The 20955-nt window shown below is 54.5% G+C and overlaps 10 protein-coding genes across 11 annotated transcripts; 6 read left to right on the forward strand and 4 right to left on the reverse strand.

Annotated features, from left to right (window-relative positions):
• The first annotated feature begins 419 nt into the window (after positions 1 to 419).
• On the forward strand, positions 420 to 2175 carry H310_01066. 2 transcript variants are annotated; one of them, XM_008864083.1, is made up of 4 exons: positions 420 to 1518; positions 1570 to 1688; positions 1742 to 1827; positions 1962 to 2175. In XM_008864083.1, exons 1-4 carry the CDS (start codon positions 480 to 482, stop codon positions 2140 to 2142), a joined length of 1425 nt encoding a protein of 474 aa, XP_008862305.1. In that variant the 5' UTR covers positions 420 to 479; the 3' UTR covers positions 2143 to 2175. The 2 variants fall into 2 exon arrangements, with proteins under 2 accessions (XP_008862305.1, XP_008862306.1); XM_008864084.1 differs by having other exon boundaries at positions 1742 to 2175.
• A 309-nt stretch (positions 2176 to 2484) lies between these two features.
• Positions 2485 to 3368, reverse strand: H310_01067 (ribosomal RNA large subunit methyltransferase J). The gene is made up of 3 exons (XM_008864085.1): positions 3166 to 3368; positions 3047 to 3115; positions 2485 to 2997 (listed from the first exon to the last, which is right to left on the reverse strand). The coding sequence occupies exons 1-3, from the start codon at positions 3319 to 3321 to the stop codon at positions 2524 to 2526; spliced, it is 699 nt and encodes a 232-aa protein (XP_008862307.1). The 5' UTR covers positions 3322 to 3368; the 3' UTR covers positions 2485 to 2523.
• H310_01068 (hypothetical protein) lies at positions 3355 to 5558 on the reverse strand (the record flags this gene model as incomplete). Its single annotated transcript, XM_008864086.1, has 12 exons — positions 3355 to 3614; positions 3664 to 3720; positions 3768 to 3843; positions 3896 to 3973; positions 4034 to 4065; positions 4113 to 4181; positions 4230 to 4429; positions 4482 to 4579; positions 4625 to 4836; positions 4885 to 5050; positions 5105 to 5433; positions 5484 to 5558. The coding sequence occupies 12 exons, from the start codon at positions 5556 to 5558 to the stop codon at positions 3501 to 3503; spliced, it is 1506 nt and encodes a 501-aa protein (XP_008862308.1). The 3' UTR covers positions 3355 to 3500.
• A 111-nt stretch (positions 5559 to 5669) lies between these two features.
• H310_01069 (hypothetical protein) lies at positions 5670 to 9774 on the forward strand. The gene is made up of 4 exons (XM_008864087.1): positions 5670 to 6534; positions 6589 to 8684; positions 8738 to 8863; positions 8913 to 9774. Exons 1-4 carry the CDS (start codon positions 5688 to 5690, stop codon positions 9762 to 9764), a joined length of 3921 nt encoding a protein of 1306 aa, XP_008862309.1. The 5' UTR covers positions 5670 to 5687; the 3' UTR covers positions 9765 to 9774.
• A 400-nt stretch (positions 9775 to 10174) lies between these two features.
• H310_01070 (hypothetical protein) lies at positions 10175 to 11297 on the reverse strand (the record flags this gene model as incomplete). Its single annotated transcript, XM_008864088.1, has 2 exons — positions 10175 to 10954; positions 11016 to 11297. 2 exons carry the CDS (start codon positions 11295 to 11297, stop codon positions 10175 to 10177), a joined length of 1062 nt encoding a protein of 353 aa, XP_008862310.1.
• A 147-nt stretch (positions 11298 to 11444) lies between these two features.
• On the forward strand, positions 11445 to 13737 carry H310_01071 (hypothetical protein). Its single transcript, XM_008864089.1, has 6 exons — positions 11445 to 11733; positions 11790 to 11872; positions 11919 to 12061; positions 12115 to 12230; positions 12282 to 12376; positions 12431 to 13737. The coding sequence occupies exons 1-6, from the start codon at positions 11543 to 11545 to the stop codon at positions 12670 to 12672; spliced, it is 870 nt and encodes a 289-aa protein (XP_008862311.1). The 5' UTR covers positions 11445 to 11542; the 3' UTR covers positions 12673 to 13737.
• Positions 12543 to 14511, reverse strand: H310_01072 (hypothetical protein). Its single transcript, XM_008864090.1, has one exon. It carries the CDS (start codon positions 14482 to 14484, stop codon positions 12826 to 12828), a length of 1659 nt encoding a protein of 552 aa, XP_008862312.1. The 5' UTR covers positions 14485 to 14511; the 3' UTR covers positions 12543 to 12825.
• Positions 14512 to 14797: 286 nt separating this feature from the next.
• On the forward strand, positions 14798 to 15709 carry H310_01073 (hypothetical protein; the record flags this gene model as incomplete). The annotated part of the gene is made up of 1 exon (XM_008864091.1): positions 14798 to 15709. The coding sequence occupies one exon, from the start codon at positions 14798 to 14800 to the stop codon at positions 15707 to 15709; it is 912 nt and encodes a 303-aa protein (XP_008862313.1).
• Positions 15710 to 15891: 182 nt separating this feature from the next.
• Positions 15892 to 19450, forward strand: H310_01074 (AGC protein kinase; the record flags this gene model as incomplete). The annotated part of the gene is made up of 7 exons (XM_008864092.1): positions 15892 to 16105; positions 16152 to 16381; positions 16489 to 16665; positions 16711 to 16791; positions 16845 to 17624; positions 17675 to 18843; positions 18913 to 19450. 7 exons carry the CDS (start codon positions 15892 to 15894, stop codon positions 19448 to 19450), a joined length of 3189 nt encoding a protein of 1062 aa, XP_008862314.1.
• Positions 19451 to 19671: 221 nt separating this feature from the next.
• On the forward strand, positions 19672 to 20922 carry H310_01075 (hypothetical protein). The gene is made up of 5 exons (XM_008864093.1): positions 19672 to 19711; positions 19756 to 19938; positions 19994 to 20065; positions 20110 to 20216; positions 20269 to 20922. The coding sequence occupies exons 1-5, from the start codon at positions 19678 to 19680 to the stop codon at positions 20824 to 20826; spliced, it is 954 nt and encodes a 317-aa protein (XP_008862315.1). The 5' UTR covers positions 19672 to 19677; the 3' UTR covers positions 20827 to 20922.
• The last annotated feature ends 33 nt before the right edge of the window (positions 20923 to 20955 follow it).

Below are 20955 nucleotides of genomic sequence, written 5' to 3' on the forward strand. Positions count from 1 at the left end.
GAGACGCAGCATTGGATTGTCACATTTCCACCAATACTTTCCTCAGAGCCCTTAAAGCAATATATCCATCAAACACAGTTCCGTTCAAAGATAAGGGGTCACTAGCGGTACTTCGGGGAGGCTGGGATGCTTTTGAGAGTAACCAATAAGGGGATTTAATCCAAAATGATGACACGATGCGTGCCAGGGCCTTCCTCGCGTTCAATTACCGCGCATCCATGGATAGATCATCCGCATCCCTAATGTTTGATTGGTGATTGAGAATTGCTATGGCCAATCAGATGACGTAGTCTACATTGACAAAGATACGTCATCCATGGTGGAACGTACAACCTTTGTACTGCCACGCACCAGTTGAATTTTAATAGCGACTTCAAGAGGATCAATACGTTCAACCGTACAAACTACATTTAACGTACGCTTGTGGCACTCAAGGGCGCCAGCCGCTCGTCATTTGAGAAAGCGCCCCTGTGCAGACAATGGTGAAGTTGAGCTTGAAAGATGTTGACGTCCAAGGCAAGCGCGTCTTGATGCGTGTAGACTTTAACGTGCCCTTCGACAAGAAGACCGGCGAAATCTCCAACTCCCAACGTGTGGACGCCGCCTTGCCAACGATTCAATTCGCGCTCGACAATGGCGCGAAGAGTGTGGTGCTGATGTCCCACCTCGGCCGCCCGGACGGGTCGGCCATCGCCAAGTACTCGTTGAAGCCCGTGGCGGACTTGTTGAAGAAGAAGCTGAACCGCGAAATCATCTTTTTGAACGACTCAGTGGGTGCCGAAGTCGAAGCTGCCTGTCAAAACCCTGCAAACGGGTCGGTCATTTTGTTGGAAAACTTGCGCTTCCACGTTGAAGAAGAAGGCAAGGGCAAGGACTTGGACGGTAACAAGGTCTCGGCAACCAAAGAACAAGTCGCTGCGTTCCGTGCTAGTTTGAGCAAGTTGGGTGATGTGTACGTGAACGATGCGTTCGGAACCGCTCACCGCGCCCACAGCTCCATGGTCGGCTGCGACTTGCCCGTGAAGGCCGCTGGCTTCTTGATGGACAAAGAGCTTGTGTATTTTTCCAAAGCGTTGGATGCCCCTGAACGTCCTTTCTTGTCGATTTTGGGCGGTGCCAAGGTGGCTGACAAGATCCAATTGATCATGAACATGCTTGACAAGGTTGACGAAATGATTGTGGGCGGCGGCATGGCGTTCACGTTCAAGAAGGTGATCGACAGCATGGATATCGGTTCGTCTCTGTTCGATGAAGATGGAGCGAAGATCGTCGAAGACATCGTGGCCAAGGCCAAAGAGCGTGGTGTGAAGCTCCACTTACCTGTGGACTTTGTGATTGCCAACAAGTTCGCTGCCGATGCTGAAACTCGCGTCGTCGACGACTCGGAAGGCATCCCTGAAGGCTGGTTGGGCTTGGACGTGGGTCCCAAGACCAATGAAATCTTTGCTGCTGCCGTTGGTCGTGCCAAGACGGTCGTGTGGAACGGTCCCATGGGTGTGTTCGAGTTCGACGCCTTTGGTACGTAGTGGCACTGAGAATTCGAATGCTTTCTTAACTTTTCCTGACTAGCCCAAGGCACGAAGAACGTTATGGACGCCGTCGTGGAAGCGACCAAGGCGGGTGCGACCACGATTATTGGCGGCGGCGACACAGCCACGTGCTGTGTCAAGTACGACACTGAAGACAAGGTATATAGTGCATTCCTGCTTGTCCTAGTGAAACTCATGAACGTGTGCAACAGGTGAGCCACGTGAGCACGGGCGGCGGAGCAAGCTTGGAATTGCTCGAAGGCAAGATTTTGCCTGGCGTGGCGGCGTTGACCGACGTGTAAAGTTGCATATCTGTGTGTCGTCATGCCTCGCAGGCGCGTCGTATTCTTAATACATTTATATCCGCCTCGGCGTTGTTGTGGCACGTGCCATGCACACGTCAGAGTCGCTGACGTTGTCATGTTGATGCAGAACCAAGCCGACACCGATTTCCCCCACGAAGACTACCCCTGCTGCTCCCCAGAAGACTCCTGCCGCCTCTGTTCCGGTGAAGCCTACCGCCGCTGCCAAGGATTGGACCCCCGTGTACATTGCCGCTGCGGTTGCAGTGTCGGTTCTAGCTGTTGCTGTTGGCATGTTCCGTAAGAAGTAATCAAGCACCCATAGAGACATTTTTGCGCTTACCTATTTTGTCTTTCAACATGCGACGCCTACAGACTGGGTGCGTTGAGTGTGCAACTCTGCATCGAGTGTCAACTGAGATCAGCATCTTGGGACCGTTGTCGCAGGTTGCATAGGCTGCCTTCGCCAGTGCACTATGTACACCCTTTACCAAATCCAACAAAATCGTATCAACGTGCATGCGTCGACGATGCGTACATGCAGTCGAAGTGCAGCCTCGCTGCTCTCCTTGGAGAGTCGCTAACTCGACGGGAGTGCTGTCCTAATGTCGTCGACTTCTTGACAGAGAAGTGGATGTCGGCCTCACGTCGAATGCAACATACAACGAGTAAAAGTTTGCATGCATCCGAAGTTATGACGACGGAGGCGGGATTCGAAAGCCCAAACCGACTGCAAAAATCTCAACAGATTCCGTGCGGGACGAATCTGGTTTGAACGTCTTGACGTCGGTGAAGAACGGCTTCATTTCTTGTCGGAATTGGTCGCCCGCGGGTGACCGAAGGATCTTGGCCACGAATCGCCCGCCAGGTTTTAAATAGAGCCTGGCCATACGCAAGGCATTTTGGCACAGACGAAGCTGCTCCTCGCAGTCTCGGAAGCTGATGCCGGAGAAAGATGGGGCCATGTCACTAAGGACTACATCTGCTTTCCGTCCGTTCATCAGGACTGCAATCTTTTCACGCACTTCGGGAAGGCGAAAGTCCCCCACCACCACGCCCACACCAGGAAACGCATCGAATGGTAGCAAATCGACGGCCACGACTTGGACAGGCGCATCGGCAGGTGTCGATGATGGACTTCCTTTGCGGCATTCGTCAATTGCAATCTGAACGTGGTTTGTGAGGTGTGTGGCTCAACACAGACGCAAAACACACCTGCGACCAACCACCCGGGGCTGCTCCAAGGTCAAGGACTACGTTGCCTTTGCGAATCAGGTTGTACTTCTACTCGGGACACACAATCATCCACTTGATCGAAGGAGGCATGCTCCTACCGCGTTCAACTCACGCAATTTAATCGCGGCTCGCGACCTGAGTCCCTCTCGTTTAGCTTGTTTCACGATATGGTCATTTTGCTGCCGTGCCAGCCATCGAGCGCTCGACAGTGTCTTGCCCTTTCGGATCGTCGAAAACCATCGCCTCTGCAGCATCCCTCTGGGCCAGTTCACCAGGGAATACCACCGTATCCGTACAGCCTGTCTTGCTGGCCAATTGAATAACGTCATTACAATCTATCCGGATTGTGGTGTCTCAAGCAAATCGTGCATTCCACTCACAGCCCAGACACTGCCACCATCGACCTCATGACCGAGAGCACACATGTGGCCGGCTACGGCTGGTCTCGGGCAGCTACCTTTGACTTCGACCCCGCTTTCTCCATAGCTAGCGAACTGATCGTAGCCAAGACTGTCTTGAGGGGTGTTTGGGTAGCCAGCGACAACGCCTACAGTTTATCATGAGCCTTCCCAATTGTTGAGGTCATCTCAACGTACTCTACAGTCTTCGTACTCGGGCTGGACGTTCACAACGCGTTCATTCAGATATGCAATCTACACACTCGATCGTTCTCGCCGTGCATTGCAAGGTGTTGTCGCACCTTCACGGACGCAGTGCCATACTGCGAGGCCACGTCGATCCTTTCACGGCGAAGCGTTATGCGCTCCATGGTTTGTCTACCGCAGAGTAGTGTTGGAAAGCAAAAACCTCAAGCTATGCTGAACCCACCGACGGATACCAAGTGTCGTTGTCTCTTCGAAGAGAATGGTGGACAAGTCTCCAACCTGGTGGTGGTGGCACAGCACACTGTAGCAATCAAAAGAGCACAGTCAAATCCGTCGATCACCCACATGATGCCGCACACACCTCATCAAGGTAGCCGGTCGGTTCTTTTTCATCTTCACCAGACTTGTCAACATGGAAGTCGAAAGGACAGATGCGATACCTGAATCGGTTGAACCCACACGTCGAGCGCCCCCTTTTGCAGTAGCCGCTCTTGTACATGTCCAAACACCTTGAACAAATGAATAGGTCGTCGAAAACATCGCGTGCTTGCTCAAACCTGTGGATTCATATCGTCCACGTTGGTTTCCAAGACGCTGACGTGTTCAATGGTGGTGTCGGAGGTTCCAATGAGCTCGGGGGAAGGCACGGGTGTCCAGTTGGCGTTGACGACCGTCGTGCTAGGGTCCACAGCAGTCCCAATCACGACGCGCACAATGTTAGCGTGATTCGGAAAGTCCTTGGTCCCGGCCCCAGAGCCTTTTGACAAACTTTTTAGCTCAACTGCGGCGTAACAAGGCGTGGCCCTTACCCAAAGCAATGGGAACAAATGGAGGTGGCTGGCCAAAGGTTCGGGCCAGGGCCTTCATGAGACTGGCGCCCGTCGGCGTCACGAGTTCCCCCACTGCACTACAACACCCCAATAAATCGAAAGATGTGCAAGTATTGACGAACCCTTTGGGCGCGGGCCCCATCGGAATCCCGTGAAACAACCGCAGCGTTGCCGGGGCTGGGACTGGCATCACTCCATGCGTGCAACGCACAAAGCCTTTGGAAAACGGAAGGAATGAGCAGTGTACTTCGTCAATGTGCAGCAGCTCGAGGGCCAGGACGGATCCAATCGTGTCAATGAGGCTGTCGATTGCACCGACTTCGTGAAAATGCACCTACAACGCAAGTATTCGTTCTGGAAATGCTCGTCAACTTTCACTTGCCTTATCCATCGTGGTGCCATGCACAGACGCTTCGGCCTCTCCCAAGCAGTGAAACACTCGCTTGCTGTTCTCCTTAACCCACGGCGACATCTCGCTTGCATCAATCATAGCCGCGATCGTGCGGTAGTTTCGGTGTTCGTGGTCGACGTGGCCGTCATGGTTGGGACTATAGGAGAGGTCATGTGAAGAGTCGTTCACATAACCATTATGACCACCATACCCGTGGGAATGGTTCTCAAGGTCGTGGTGATGTGAATGGTCATGGCTGTGACCATGATGATGGTCGTGATCGTGGTGATGACGTTGGTGGATTTGGTCGTCGTGGTCTTGGAACACTTGCTTGGATTGCTCATGGGGAGCATCGTTTGCTGCCGCCTCACCATGCTGAGGTGCCGGCAGTGACTCATGGTCGTAGATAGACGACACGTGGATCTTTGTAGCAGCAATCAACCCGGTGCCTCGCCATACACGCTCAGTCAAGATGTCCCATTCACCTCGAATGGCCGGAATGGTCAGTAAGCCGGCTTTGATAGCATCCAACGGCGCACCCTGCAACATCCTTTAGAGACTTCACTAATGGCGCATAGAATGAATATTACTGCGTCAATGAGGCTGGCCAGGATCATGTCTCCCGCAGCGCCAGCGGAGCAGTCGAAGTACGCGATCTTTCCCATGAAAATGTCTTTTTCATGCGGTGGGTGACTATCCGAATAAGCATAACAATATACAGGTTTTCCGAATAATTCAGGACTCCTCGGCTTTAATTGTGAGAGGCAATCCGCTTCGTCGCCCAAGCAAACGCCATGGACGTCGCCGGCGGCAGCTCGCCTTACAAGGACTTGGATGATATCTTTGGAGAAGACGACCAAGACGGACTTGCACCAGTGGTAGATGCAATGTCAAACAAGGAGGATCTGTCGTCAGATTCAGTTCATTCCCAACCGAGTGTGGGTGAAGTCGAACCGGAAGATAAGCCCACGTCGCCGGACGTTGCACTGTGGGCTGCAGAGTCCAAACCTTCGACTCCTCCGTTGGTCATTGGCGAAGAAACGATGAGTGTTGTGGACGATGATTCCTTGACGACGCCCAACACATCACTTCCACCAAAGGAGTTCCAAGCGTCGGAATCGCTAGAGTTTCTCGACTACCCACCCGAGGCGAATCCCACGGCGATGGCACATTCCCAGTCCACTTCGTTGAGCTTTCTCGACATGGACACGGATTTCGCAAATCCACCATCTCACACCCCATCCGACTCTATGAACTTCCTCGATCTGACAGACCGCCGTGGTGACTACACGACTGGATATGTTGAGGCTCCGTTGTCACCGTTTTCACAGTTTCTCTCCACTGCGCAAACAGCATCAAGCGGCATGCTGACGCAACCACCTCTCTCGGCGGTTGAACATGGTTGGAACGACAATCTCGATGTTGCTGCCTCGACGCCCTCGCCAGGTGGCAATTCCCATGCTGCATCCATCCTCGACGAAGCCCACGTCGATGTTCGACCCGTTGCTGATGAAGAGCTGAGATGTACACCGCCTGCATCAGAAGAGGCTGAGTCAATCTCTATCGAAGCTAGCCATGGTGATGTTTTTTTGAGTGAAAATGCGGGCATTCTCAAAGCGGCCGAACATCCCTCAGCAGCAGGTGACTCCAACACAAAGACAATTCAACTCCTGAACATTCGTCGACGTTTTGTAGATCGATGTGCCGAGGCAGCCCCAGCCGATGAAGTGACGAGTGCATGTAGCATTCGTGACGTTCACGACAAAGTCGGCGCAACGCATGCTTCGTACCGTCCCGACTTAGCGGACACGGAAAAATATGCGGAAAATGTGGCAAATGATGGGTCAGCTGTTCTTGATGGCTCGCAAAACGAGTTGTCTGTGGATGTGTCGTGCAACGACTCGTTAGATCCGTCGGCGCCAACATCAGATGTGTCAAACAAACATGCTGAAATTAACGACAAAGATGCTGACTACAGCGCATCTCAAGCCACCGAAGTGGTCCCGCTTGAAGAACGCGCGCAGATGAAGGTATCCCATCACGACGCCAGCTTCGAGTGCGGCGTCGATCTCACTACGACGCATCATTTCTCTGTCGAAGACGACTTGCATGAATGTGAAGAGCATGCTCAAGACGATGCACCCCAACCAGTCGCCACTTACAACGACGGTGTTGTTCCCATGTTGTTAGTTGAGGACGACATGCACATGGCCCCAACCACGACAACTCAACACCATTGGGCATTACACGACCCTGCAGTTGAGAGCTCTGTCTCGGTGGATAATGAGTCAACAGAGGCATCAGGGCACGAGGAGAGCTTGCTGGATTCGAACTTCGATGACAGCCATGGCGAGACAGGAGTGCTTGCGTTGCCAGTCTCAACGATCACTCGAGCGTCGCAAGACCTGGCCGCTTTCGATTTTCCTTCACTGGATGCCTCGACAAACCACAATGCAATGCAAGAAGAATCCATTTCCACCGACGACGGCAAAATCGATGGTGAGCGCATCTTTCCAGCCAACGAAGGCATCGAAATAACTTCACCTGATATCCCAAGCGAAATTTGCCCCGTTGATACCCCTGCGGTGGTTGCCATTGGTGGCACAGTGAGCGATGTATTCGGTGTTTCTTCAGCGTGCGAGGAGACTATTCCACGCGAGAACCTCCAAGACTGCTCCAGTGAATGCGAAATCGCATGCGCCTCGAATGCATTATCGTTTGAACAGGACTCTCCCCATTCTCTCGTTCAACTGTCCCAAGAATCCTATAGCGCTAATGCCGTTGATGCCGACATCGAGGATACGTCAGATTTGTCCTTGGATTGTGCTGCTCCCTCCGAAATCGCGACTACTCCGGATGATTTTGTTGTGCTGGCTCCCCATGACGTGGCCATTGCTACCAACGTTATGCAGTCTGGTGGTGGCGATGTTCAAAGTGTCGCCGATGACGCACCTGCAGCCCCTTCGTCAGCTGTCGAAGTACCAAGTGATGCCTTTACCTCAAGTCCACCTGTACCCAAGAGCCTCGTTTTTCCCGTTTCCGCATTCCCGGATTCGACCACTGATGCATCTGCTGAAGAATCGTCGAATTCGCGGTTCATCTCTCGTCCAACGGACACCTTGTCCACTGCACACATGACAAAGTTCCAGACAGCTCCCCCCCCTTCGAGCACATACAACCCATTCGAAGTGTTGGCGCAAGAAGAGTTAAAATCCGCCACAGCATTTCCATGGCTCAACTTTCAATCGGCGCCCGTCCAAAACGACAACCCTCCCATTGACACTAACAACCCATGGGCCTCAGCAACCCCAGACACAGACGACTTGGACGGCTTTGTGAGCGTCCCCACGTCGACCAGAGCAGCAATCATAAACGTCGTCGCAACGCAGGCGACAACATCGTGGCTCGACGTTGCCACGTCTCAAGTAGCTACATCGACGAGTAAGTTCAGGGATGCGGATGGCGAGCGAGAGAGCTTTGGGGCGTTTGAGGGCGAATCGCCCGCGTTTAGCGATATTTCATCGTCTCCTCAAGCCCCTTGCGAGTCGTTTGGAGATTTCTCAGCTGCGACCACTACACCCGCTGAATTTGGCGACTTTGGGGACTTTTCTTCGGCCGCTATCTCCGCCGTGGAATCGAACGACGGCTTCTCCGACTTTGGTGCTCCCTTGTCAACCACATTTGGAGGCGACGATGACTTTGGAGAGTTTGAATCGTCGCCCCCTGCCGACGCCATGACTTCGTTTGGTGACTTTACATCGGTGCAAGCGCCTTCGTCCAGCATGTCCACTGTACGTGTTGGACCACCTCTCACTGGCACTTCACGACTATTCTTGACCGACAGGTTCCCTTCGATGACGAAAAAGTCGCCACGTTGTTCGCCAAAGCATTTCCTGTGCCCGCACGAACCGCACCTTCCATTCCGTCCAGCTCGATCACTACCCAACAAATCTTGGGCTCTGTGGATTTTGTATGTCGTTTTCGAGAAGTCGCGATCGTTTGATGCAGCCATTTTGTAGGAGAACACGCAAAAGCCTATTGTGTGCACTTCGCTGTTGGACGTGCTGGTCAAGGACATTCACGCAAACCATGTCCAGTGGGACGCGAGAACCTCCAGCGTCCGGGAAGAATCCGCCCATGTGTTGGAGCAATGCAAAGCAGCGCTCGCCCAAAAAGTCAACGAGGCCGTGCTCCACCACGCGCTCTTCACCGAAAAGTCGCCAGAGTTTGCCGAATACCAGAGCCTCGTTCACACGGCTGATAAAGCGGCGATGCTCGCAGGGTTACGGAAGCTCCAGCTCGACATTTTTGACGACATGTCGAACAAAGCGACGTTGTCGATGGCCGAACAGGCGGCGCTGTCAGCCCAAGCCACGATTGCCAGCCACGCGCAGCACCACAAAGAAAAGGTGCCAGGTCTCAAATTCCAGTTTGCTTGGTCATCGTCGAAAGACAAGTCGGACCACGATGACCGCGCAGCTTCCACTCGAGTTCTCACGCCGACAGGGGCGTCGATTTCCAAGTTGCACCGCAACTCGTTCAGCAACTTGCATGCGTCGATGGGAACGGCAGGAGGCACGGTCAGCGAGGGTGAACACACGAGCGGCTCGGATGGCGACGGAGAGTCGTGGGAAACCGCGAGTGCCACGAGCGATGGTGCCGGGACGGAAGATCATCACCACCATCCCCCCAGTCGCACGGGGTCGGGGTCCCTGGCAGGGTCGATATCTGGCACAGGACTGATGAAAAAACTGTCGTCCAAGCTGGGCTTTTCGAGCTTGCGGTCGTCACTGTCGCTGACGTCAACCAAAACCAAAGTAACTCAACCGCCCGCTCTTGGACGAGATGTCAATTCTTTCGATAGATGGTGAGTTTGTCGTTGCGTCGAAAAGGCGACGCTGCGGTCCGGACATTTGAAGTGCCGCTGGACACCATTAGCGGCGGGTTCGACGAGCTCAAGTGGAAATGTGCCGTGTACTTGTACGATGCAGACGAAGTTGCGGCCGTGGCACCGGCGCAGATAGAAGTGATCGCGTCGAATGGCGTGACTGTGTCGTCAACAGATCGATCCGCGTTGCAAAAGCTGCTCAAGGAAAAAGGAGCGGTTTGGACAATCGATGTTGGCACCGACGCCAAGGAGTCGGTGAGCGACACGACATAGCTATCAGGACCTTTGCAACTGCAACTTGTCAAGGTGGAGAGTTATGTGGTCAATGTATCAACTAACTATACCAAAACAGCACAGAGCGAGTGGATGCCAGGGGCCGCCTTGATCCATTGCTCATGCTTCAAAACTGAACACAGAGTTTCCAATAAAGGACCCAGGTGTTGGCAACATCGAGTACAATTCACTCGACTTGAGACCGTCCATGGACAGATCGAGCGGTGCCACGAGATCCTCGCCGTTGGCGGCCGTCTTTTTGAACTTGAGAGGAAGTTGCTGCGGCCTGTCGCGCACAAACGGCGGTGTGGGGATCCTTTGGTACATGCTGCTACCCGGGTGTTCGTCCAAGAGTTCTTGCAAGGGAAGAGGAAGGACAGTCGGGGCCGTTGTCGGCCCTGGTAGAAGCATGGGCATGGCTTTGAACGCGGTTGGCAACGCCATGTCTTCCATGACTGAATCGACGTGGTCGAGAAGCGAATGCATGTCGTCGACGCTTTGGTGGAAGTGCTGTGGCTGCAAGACCGGGGGCGAGCCAGAGTTCTTGCGATGGATACCAGGCTGTGGAGTCGACGATGGCGGTGACAACGCAGCCATCGGCCGATTGTGAGTTTGCATGTGTGAATTCCGGTTCGACGCCTGGGCAAACATTCGGTTGCACCCAGGCACCATGCAAGCAAACGGCTTGAGGCCGGTATGTGTTCGCAAGTGGGTTTTCAAGTTGGCTTTGTAAGCAAATTGCTTGCCGCAACCGTCGAAGGCGCATACAAAGGACTTTTCCCCCGTGTGCACCAACATGTGCCGCTTCAACTTGGCTCGTTCGTAAAATTTCTTGTCGCACCCGTCAAACGAGCACAAGAAGCGCTTCTCTTGGTGGGTCAGCAGGTGCTTTCGCAGGACCTAGACAGCACATCCACCCGATCGGTTAGTGGAACTGTCGTGACCGAGAGACGCGGCGCACCTTGCGATCGGTCACGCTTTTACCGCAACTAAGACACACAAACGATTTGTTTCCGTTTGGAGCGACTTGTATCGTGTGCGGCCCCCAAGTGTGCTGCGTCAGGTGATCTTTCAGGCTCTGGGCATCTTCAAAGACGTGATGGCACCCAGGTTCTGTACACGCATGAGCTGTGTCGAGACCTGCGGAGCCACCACCCACGTCGTCTCCAGAGGGGTGGAGGACGTGGTGGGGGTTCGGGTGTATCTTGAGAGGATGATGGGCGGTGCCATTGTAGAACGGCATCATCGACCATCCCATGTCGTGCATGTAAGCCATCGAAACCAGCAGAACTGCACTGCCCCAAGTCAAAGTGCAGCATGCGTTATTAATACCCACACCCCAAAATAACCGCAGGCATGCTGGCTGGTGGGCAAAAATAAAGCCGCCTTTCTCCGTACGACGCCAGGTGCAATAAGCGGGAATCGTACTATGACAGCGTAGAGTGCCAGCCAGCATCATGCGCGCGCTGCGCGCTCGTGCCTGGTCAAATGAGCAGCACAGAGTCTCCAAGATGCACTGAAGGACTCGTGGTTTTCGTCGCCACAGACGGCGACGCGACATTTCAAACGTGTGATATATTCCACGCCCAAGAAACCGCCATGCGTTTCAGTTTCGCACACTGCATCATGAACAACGAAGCCGAGCCCGAGGGAAATGTCGTCGCAACAGAAGCATGGCGGTATGCCGCACTCCATGCAAAATGACGTCAAGACGTCATATGTGTCATGTGTATAGAGCGTTTGGCAGCGACACGGAAGCAGGACGCTTGCTCAAGAAATTGTATTGCGGCAACGCCAAACCAGTCATCAACTACCCCAGTACTGCGAGCGATTTCTGTCCAGGAAACTCATCGTTTGTGTGCAGAGGTAAAAACGACAAAGCAGCATGCCCCCGCTGGCCCGTTCATTCCTGGAGGGGGCAGCGGCGTGGACACTCGTTCAAACAACTGGGCATCGTCCAACACGGCGCGGGCGGTCAAGGTGCCAACCGTGGGAAACCACCCAACGGTATCTCAACGGATCCAGCTACACCACCCTTCACGGTACTTCGTTTGTCGTAGAATCAATCCCACGCTATCGACGCCATCCCAGTCCATCGCCGCCACAAGGACATGATCGACAAAGAGCTCGGTCAAATCAAGCGAAGTGTCGAGGGGTATCGCCCAACCGTGGCCAGGTACTTGGTTTTTGCAGTGGCCGTGCACGCTCTAAGTGCAATATTTCGCAGCTATCCAGGCTCCCAAGCGGAGAAGCAAAAGTTGCAACAGCGATTCACTTATGCCGCAGGGACGATCCTACCTCGAGAAATGCTGCCTGGCTCTGGTGTGTTCTCACCAACTCCATCGTCATTCGAACGTGAATGTATTCGTGTCGCAGATCTGTTGGACAAAGAGCTGTCGCACTTGGATGCCAAACGTCAAGGAGGACCCATGACAACTCTCCAACAGCTCCAGAAACTGCGGACGCAAGTGCTGGACGACATTGAATCGCGCAAGAAATATATTGCAGAAATGTCGGCCTTGGGAAAGCATGCAGACACGCAACAAATGCACCATGACATGGAACAGTTGCTTCTCGAGTTGAAGCAAATCAATTCCCTCATGAACCAGCAGAACTAGAGCTGGCATTCTCTGGCGGAACAGCCCTAATGACATACGTTTTTAAGTTTCTGACACGTCTCGACGCTACTTCTGACGAAGCCGTGACCAAAATACGACCGCTCAGTCCATGAAGCACAAAAGTGCTCGAGCCACACAGACTGCTCACAGCTACTATGACACTTCGATATGGCTTGATGTGCGTGCTTCGGTGGGACCATCGGCATGATCTATTCGTTCCAGAGGAGGAGTCGCGGCCCGCCTTGGGTCAATCAGGACGCTGTGAAAGCACAAGTCGAACAGCGTCTGCGCCCCGCGAAAATATGGAAACTGGAGCCACAGCATTCCGACCAGTTTGATGTGGTATACAAACGGCACCCACCACAGCACACCGCTCATCGCGTCGAACAAGTACTCGACGATGGCCACAACTACGAAGTAGCACACCCACCATTCGTGCGTGCGGCGTTGGTGTCGCGCCAACGTACCGAGTACAACGTAAGCTGGAAACGCGAGGGCAACTGCATCGCAGCCGACTTTCGTCAGAAAGCCGGGCGTGACGAGGAAGACCAGTCCAAATATGGCAGGACCCTGAGCCATCACGTCGCGCATGATGTTGGCAGTGCGGGTTGAGATGAGCCCAACGGCAGTCAAGGTGCGGAATACGATGCCAGCGTGCGCAGGCGGGGCCGCGATGACAGACATCGAGCGGGTCGGGGAGAAACCAGACGTGGCGCCATGTGGAAACACATAGTTGACCGCAAAGCCCAAGAGCACTCGAGTTCCGTGCATGTGATGCAACCAGTTGAGGAGAAAGTTGATGCGAAGAATTGACGGCTTGAAGTAGAAAACAATGAAGTGAGGCACGAGGGTAGTCGCGATAGAGTGACTGGTCAGGTAAAACGCCCACAAGATCCAGTAGCGAAGAGATCGCTCAAAGTAAACGGCGGCGGGGTCATCGGTATACCGATGGGTCCTCACGGCCCGGATGGACATCATGATGGGGTAGATCGTTGCGAGCCAGACCAGGATCACTTCGTGAGAGAGGAGGGCGAGAACGGGGGCGGGGGAAAGAGTCGCAATGACGTGACAGAGCATCGCGTAGATGGCGTGGGGGAGAATGTACGCGGCGACTTTCGATTTGGCTGCGACTTGCAGCCGGAAATTTCGCTGAGCTTGCCGCCATCGTAGCTTGACCCGTTTCCATGCCATTCGCACACGCGCAAAATATCCTTTGCGCCACGTTATAAGCACACCGAGGGTGATAACAACAGCGGTGGCTTGATGAACGGGGTCCAACGAGCGGAACGTCAGGTACGCTGAGTGGACGAGCGAGCGAGTATGCGGCATCAGGGCTTCCATCACCATGAGAAGCCCTGTCAGCACTGGAATCGACAACAACTTAGCGAGATAGATCCATGCGACCACAGCTTTCCATGTGTCGATGACGCACGCCGTAAAACATACTTGGATTTCAACCCAATCGGTGGGTTGGCTGAGGACATCGAACAGCGTCGTGTTGGTAAACAATGAAGACACATCCGTCAAGCTTTGCAGCAGCCAATTGGTGTCGTGAGTGCCTTGGTGGGATGGCGTCGGGGACCTTGTAGGTCGTTGGAGGCATGTGGTTGCATCAGGCAACGGACTCATCCACTTCTCCATGGGGCACTGCATTGCACCACCGCCGTGGTGACGAGCAACATCAGTTGCATTAACCCCTTCTGAGCTCCACCCGATAACATGCACTGCCAGACAGCACACGACGCTTGTCGAGAAGGGCCGACGCATCGAACGGGCCGCACCAAGCGTAGGCAGGAGCGGCCTGCGGCGCATCTTCCACCAAGAAATGGGATTTTCGTAACAGAATTTCCGTTGTCTGGATAAATTAGACAGATATTTATCCAAGTGGCCACGTCAACACAATATCCCTTTAGAATTTTAGCCAATCAAAAGTTTTACTTCTTGGATACATTGCCACGTAACCCTGGTCTATTCATTCTTGTAAGCCAATCAAATATTTCCATGGATGAACTTTTGACCAATCCTATTCGCCTTGTTGTGGATTCGTATTGCGTCGAGTCTGACGAATCTTTGTCTGACCTGGCCATGGCAAGTTCACTTTGAAACAATGAAACAAGCGACGCCGATGGCACCGAAGTTTTCGTTTAAGGACATCCCCAGCCTGGCCAACAAAGTTGCGATCGTGACGGGGGCCAGTGCTGGTATTGGCCTCATCACAGCGCGTGAGCTGGCCAAGAAGCAGTGTCACGTGATTTTGGCGTGTCGCTCCAAGGCAAAGACCGAACCGGTAGTTCAGTCCATCGCGGCAATCGCTCCGGACGCCAAGGTCGAGTTCATGGAGCTTGATCTTATGAGTTTGAAATCTGTCCATGCGTTCTCGGAAGCGTTCAAGACGCGCAATCTGCCGTTGCACATCCTGATCAACAACGCGGGTATCATGGCGCCGCCGTTCGCGCTGTCGGCTGATGGATTCGAGTCCCAGTTCGCCACCAATCACATAGGCCACATGGCGCTCACGCTTCGGTTGCTTCCCGTCTTGGAGCGCTCCGCCCCTTCCCGCATCGTCGTCGTAAGCTCCGCTGCTCACAACTATGTATCTTCTCAAGGCATCAACCTCGACACGCTTAACGATGCCAGGGCATACTCGGCTTGGACGTGGTACGGCCAGTCGAAGCTCGCAAATATCTTGTTTGCACGGGAACTTGACCGTCGGTTGGCGGCGCGGGGCATAAGCAATGTGTTTGTGAACACGCTGCACCCTGGCGTCATCGTGTCGGAGCTGATGCGGCACACCAACTGCTTCGTGCGGCTCATCATGCGGCCGTTTCAAATGTCGACCGAAGATGGAGCTAAGACGCAGCTCTATGCCGCCACGCACCCCGACATTGAACAGCAGAACCTGCACGGCAAGTTCTTCGTTCCGATTGCACGAGTCGGCGAGTCGAACGCACTCGGGCAAGACGAAGCGCTGGCGAAGCGCCTGTGGGAGTTTACGGAAGCGGCGATCGCCAAGTGTATTGGGCCTCCTCCACCTTAACCAAACACTGGTTGTTTGTTTCTGGAACGGATGTGTCACCAGCATTGCTTTCGAAGCACTCTTGATGGGGTGTTACGTCAAAGTGGTAATTTTAGCACGGGAATGGTACGCTATAAATAGTCCGAGGGCAAAACCGCCACACAAACTCTTCTCAGCCGCCACCACCGACCTCGGCGACAAGCATGGGATGCGGCTCGTCCCTCGGCATTCAATCCAAGGTTGCCGACAAGAACCACGTAGGCGACGATCGCACGCAGCAACTAGACAACTCGCCTCTCACGGCCGAAGAGATCCGTTCGCGCATCGTATGCTCGGACAAACCTGTCAAGACTCAGCTCACGCCGGCGCTCTCTATCGAGTACGCGTTTGTGACACAGCGAGGGTATTATCCTGACGGTACGGCTTCGAACTGGATGGCGTGGACGCGCTGACGTGAATGTAGCGGTCGACAAGCCCAACCAAGACAGCTACACGATTGTTCCCAACTTTGCAGGGGACCCGACCAAGATCTTCTTTGGCATCTTCGACGGCCATGGGGCCACGGGCGACCTATGCTCTGTCTTTGCAAAGAAGGAAGTCCCTGATCGACTGCAAAAGCTCATGGGAAAGGCCAACGCGTCCGTTCCATTCACGGAAATCTACTCGAACTGTTTCACTGACACCAATGCAAAGGTCAGCCGTCCTCTCGATTATTCCGACCAAACCATACATCGACGTGTCGTGGTCCTTGGTGGCTGGTTTTTCTGTGGCCGCCGACTCATGTACCTTTGCATGCACAGCTGCACACGTCGCGGATCGACGACAGCTTGAGTGGCACGACCGCCATCACGTGCTTCATGGACGGCAACATCATTCACATCGCCAATGTTGGCGACTCCCGCGCCGTGATTGCCAAGTCGGACGCCGCGCGCATCGTGGCGTCACCTTTGTCTGTGGACCAAACCCCATATCGCACGGTACGACACGGCGTTGGCATGCACTCGCGTGCTGATCGGTCGTAGGACGAGCGAGAACGCGTCAAGCGGTACGGTGCTCGAGTCCTGACGATGGATCAGCTGGAAGGGATCACTCCAATCCACGAGGTAGTGCCATCTTCCGTACCCACGTCGAGACCGAGAGCGCAACTGTTTTGCAGAACTGGGCCACAGCAGTGAACGAAGAAGTAGACGAAGACGGCGACCCGCCCCGCGTGTGGTCCCCGACCGGCAACTTCCCCGGCACGGCGTTCACCCGGTCGATTGGGGACGAAATCGCCGAAAGTTTGGGCGTGTTTGCGACGCCAGAGATTGCAAGTTTGCAGCTCACGCCCAACGACCGGTACATCATCATTGCGAGCGACGGGGTGTTTGAGTTCTTGACCAACCAAGCGGTCGTCGACATCGTCAAGTCGTACCCGAATCCATTGGAGGCATGTGAAAAGGTCGTGGCCGAGTCGTACCGGCTGTGGCTGCACTACGAACTGCGTACGGACGACATCACGATCATTTGCATTTACTTGGAGCACACTGCGGTCACGGAATCGTCCGAGATGAGCATGCGCCACGCCAGTCAAAAGGCCAACGACCTCCTCACAACCAACATCCTCAACACGCGTGTGACGGAGCTGCGCCCGGTACGTCGCGGCATGTCGAAGCAAAAGCGCCGCGACCAAATGAAAAAAGACATGGCCAAGATGGTCACGGACGAAGACTTGAACTACAACATGAGCGATCACGTTGTGCCCAAATCCAAGCCAGAAATGGACAAGATCATGGAGATTACAGCTGGAAATTGGCTCTTCAAGCAGCTCAACGCGCAACAACGGTCCGACGTGTACAAAGTCATGATCCGTGTCAACGTGAACGAAGGCGACGTCGTCATTCGCCAGGGTGACCCCGGCGACCGCTTCTACTGCGTCCAAAGCGGTGACTTCCAGGTGCGTGCGCCACCTTTCCGTGTATCTGGACCTGACAAGTTGAGCTGTAGGTGACGGTGAAGAGTGAATCGACTGCTGGGAAGCGCGAAGATATTGTGCACTTGTACCGCGGGGACACACATCCATCGTTTGGGGAACTAGCTCTCATGCACAACGCCCCACGGTCGTCGAGTGTCGTGGCGCTGACCAAGGGCGTACTGTGGGCCATCGACTGCCGCGCGTTCCGTTTGGTTTTTATGAAGTCCCCGACCAACGTGATTGTCCAAACACTCAAAAAGGTTGACGTGCTCAAGTCGCTCACGACGTCCCAGCTCGAGCGACTGGCGACGAAACTGACCGAGATAACATTCGAAGACGGCGACTACATTTTGAACCAGGGCAGCATTGGCAACACGTTTTACGTGATCAAGGAAGGAGCATGCATTTGCACCGTGTGGGACACGACACCTGGCGACGACGAGCGACGCAGCCGCGAGGTGCTGCGGCTGCGCCAACACCAATACTTTGGCGAGCGGGCTCTCCTCAACGACGCCCCGCGCGCCGCCAACGTGATCTCGGTCGGCCGCACCAAGCTGCTCCAAATCGGACGCCAAACGTTTGAAGAGATCTTGGGACCGTTGCAGCAAATTATTGACAACGACCGCGCCCAGCGCGAGGCCAAGCATTTGTTCCAGTCGGCAGTGTCCAACTTGCGCGAGTCGACGAGAATCGCCAACGCGGCAGCCCCTGGTGCGCAAGATCGATCGACCCTTAAGGACGACGTCATGCGCGGCGCGGTTGTTCCGAAGTACGCGACGCAGCCCACGGAAGTCGGTCTCGTGGTCACGTACGAAACCTTCAGCCACGTCCCGCTGTCCGTGCGCACGATCTCCAAGAAAACGACCAAATCCTTCAACAAGATGGAGGAGGTCATGCGCGAAGTCAACTTGCACAAGAACTTGCGCACCAATTGCCGCGTCGCGACCGTGCCGCCCCTCCTCGGCACGTGGACCGATGCGAATGGCCTGTACATGGCGTTCGAGTCCACGTTTGTCTGCGACTTTGCCACCCTCATGTCTGAGCACGACGCCAAGCTGCCAGAAGACGTCGTCCGGCAGTACGCCGCCCAATTGCTCGTCGGGCTGGAATCGCTCCACGACTCGGGCTACGTCTACCGCAACATGAATCCAGAGAACCTCGTGCTGGACACGTCGGGGTATTTGCAACTAGTCGACTTTCGGTGCGTGGGAAATTGAGAAATGGATATGCTGGAAATATTCAGAGCTGATCCAAGGGCGGTTGGTTGTAGGTATGCCAAATGCATCGAGGACGCACGCACGTACACCCTGTGCGGGACCGCGGAGTACACTGCGCCGGAGATGGTGTCTGCTCAAGGCCACAGCTTTGGCGTCGATCTTTGGGGACTCGGAATCCTCATCTACGAAATGCTCTACGGCGTCACACCGTTTGCCTGCGATGACCTGGAGAACGATAAGGACGTTGTGCTTGCCGTGTACTCGAAGATCTCGCGTTACGACAAGAAGGACCTCGTCATGCCCGACCAAGAACGGTCGCGTGAAGTGACCGACCTGTTGTCGCAGTTGCTCCATCACTCGCCCGACGATCGATTGGGATGCCAAGGCATTGTTGACATCACCACGGGCGGGTCAGTTATCCGAAGTCACCCATGGTTTGCATCTGTGGACTGGATCAAGGTCGCCGCGGGGGTTCAAGTCGCGCCACACGTGGAGGAAATCAACGCCAAGTCCAAATTGTTTGAAGCGCAAGCGACGCCGTGTGTCCTCGCTGAGTACACCGACTCAAATGCGTGGTTCGATGGCTTTTAATATATTCCATGCCGTCTAATGTTACATCAATACACTACTCCTCGCGTCCCCTCCATCATGTTACCACAAGGACAACACCCCAACGCAGCAACGCACCTGCTTGGTCCGTCGATGGCTCACCGTCAGCTATCCCGGCTAGATCGTAGAGGCGCCGTCGCACGCCAGCCGCAACGTGCGTACACCAGCTTGCATCCGGATATCGAGTCGCCCGCACTTCCGGAGTCGCCATGCCGTTTGGTCAAGTCGTGCTGGGTCCACCAGGTAACGCGAGAGACTGGAGCATGACTGATGCAGCATGACCACAGGCAGTGGCAAGACAACATATTGCAATGGTATGCAGCAGTTCCTTCAAGCATCCGGCCGAAAAGTGGCCGTTGTGAACATGGACCCAGCCAACGAACAACTGCCATACGTTGCCGATGTCGACATTGCCGAGCTCGTGTGCCTTGAGAACGTGATGGATGAGCTGCATCTTGGCCCGAACGGAGGTACGATCTCACAGGACCTTGTCCATTGACGACGAACTGTTCGAACGACGGCCAGGCCTTGTGTATTGCATGAACTTCATTGATCAAAACTTCGACTGGCTCGCCGAACGGCTCGACGTGCTGCCAGGTGCGTGCTCTTCAATCGATCTATCTCAAGCAGATCGCATGCAGATTCAACGTATGTTCTATTCGACTTTCCTGGACAAGTCGAGCTGTACACCCACGACGGGAGCATGCACAGCATCGTGAAGAAGCTCGAGAAGCGGCTGGAATATCGGGTATTGCATCGAATCCAACCGTCCTGGGTTTTCAATTAACGATCGAGTACAGGTATCAGCGGTGCACTTAGTCGATGCGCACCACTGCACAGACAGTGCCAAGTTCATTTCGGTCGTCCTGCTCAGTTTGTCGTCCATGGTCCGCCTCGAGCTGCCGCATATCAACGTCCTGTCCAAGATGGATTTGATCCAGCAATATGGCCAACTCACTTTCAATCTCGAGTTTTACACAGACGTGCTCGATCTTCGGTACCTGCTGGATCGGTTGGAAGCCCAGGACTATGGCGACTCGTTCGACGACGACGTGAATGGACTTGACGAGGACGTCGACACGATGCAGCCGCCGCCCGCCGTCGCCGCGCGAAAGCTCAAAGTCCGCGAGCGTTTTCGCAAGATGCACGAAGTGCTCATCGAAGTGATCGAGGACTTTTCGCTCGTGAGTTTCGTGCCTTTGCAAATTGAGGACGTCGACAGTCTCCAGCGCGTCGTCAATGCGATCGACAAGTCGAACGGGTTTGTGTTTGAAGGAGCGTCGGCGAATGCAATTGCCGGGGACCGCGACTTCCAGTCGGAGCGTATCGGGGACATGGAAGAGCGCTACGTTCGATAATACAGACGATGGCGAGTTGGATTTTTTCACGCGTTCCCCGTGTCGCACGGCCGTTTCGGTGTTCGGTCCTCTCGAAACGAATCGTTGCGATCTTGCACCACCTCGTCGCACACGGACCTGCCCCGTCCT

Source organism: Aphanomyces invadans, assembly GCF_000520115.1.
Source record: "Aphanomyces invadans strain NJM9701 unplaced genomic scaffold supercont1.2, whole genome shotgun sequence".
Taxonomy (NCBI): domain Eukaryota; phylum Oomycota; class Saprolegniomycetes; order Saprolegniales; family Verrucalvaceae; genus Aphanomyces; species Aphanomyces invadans.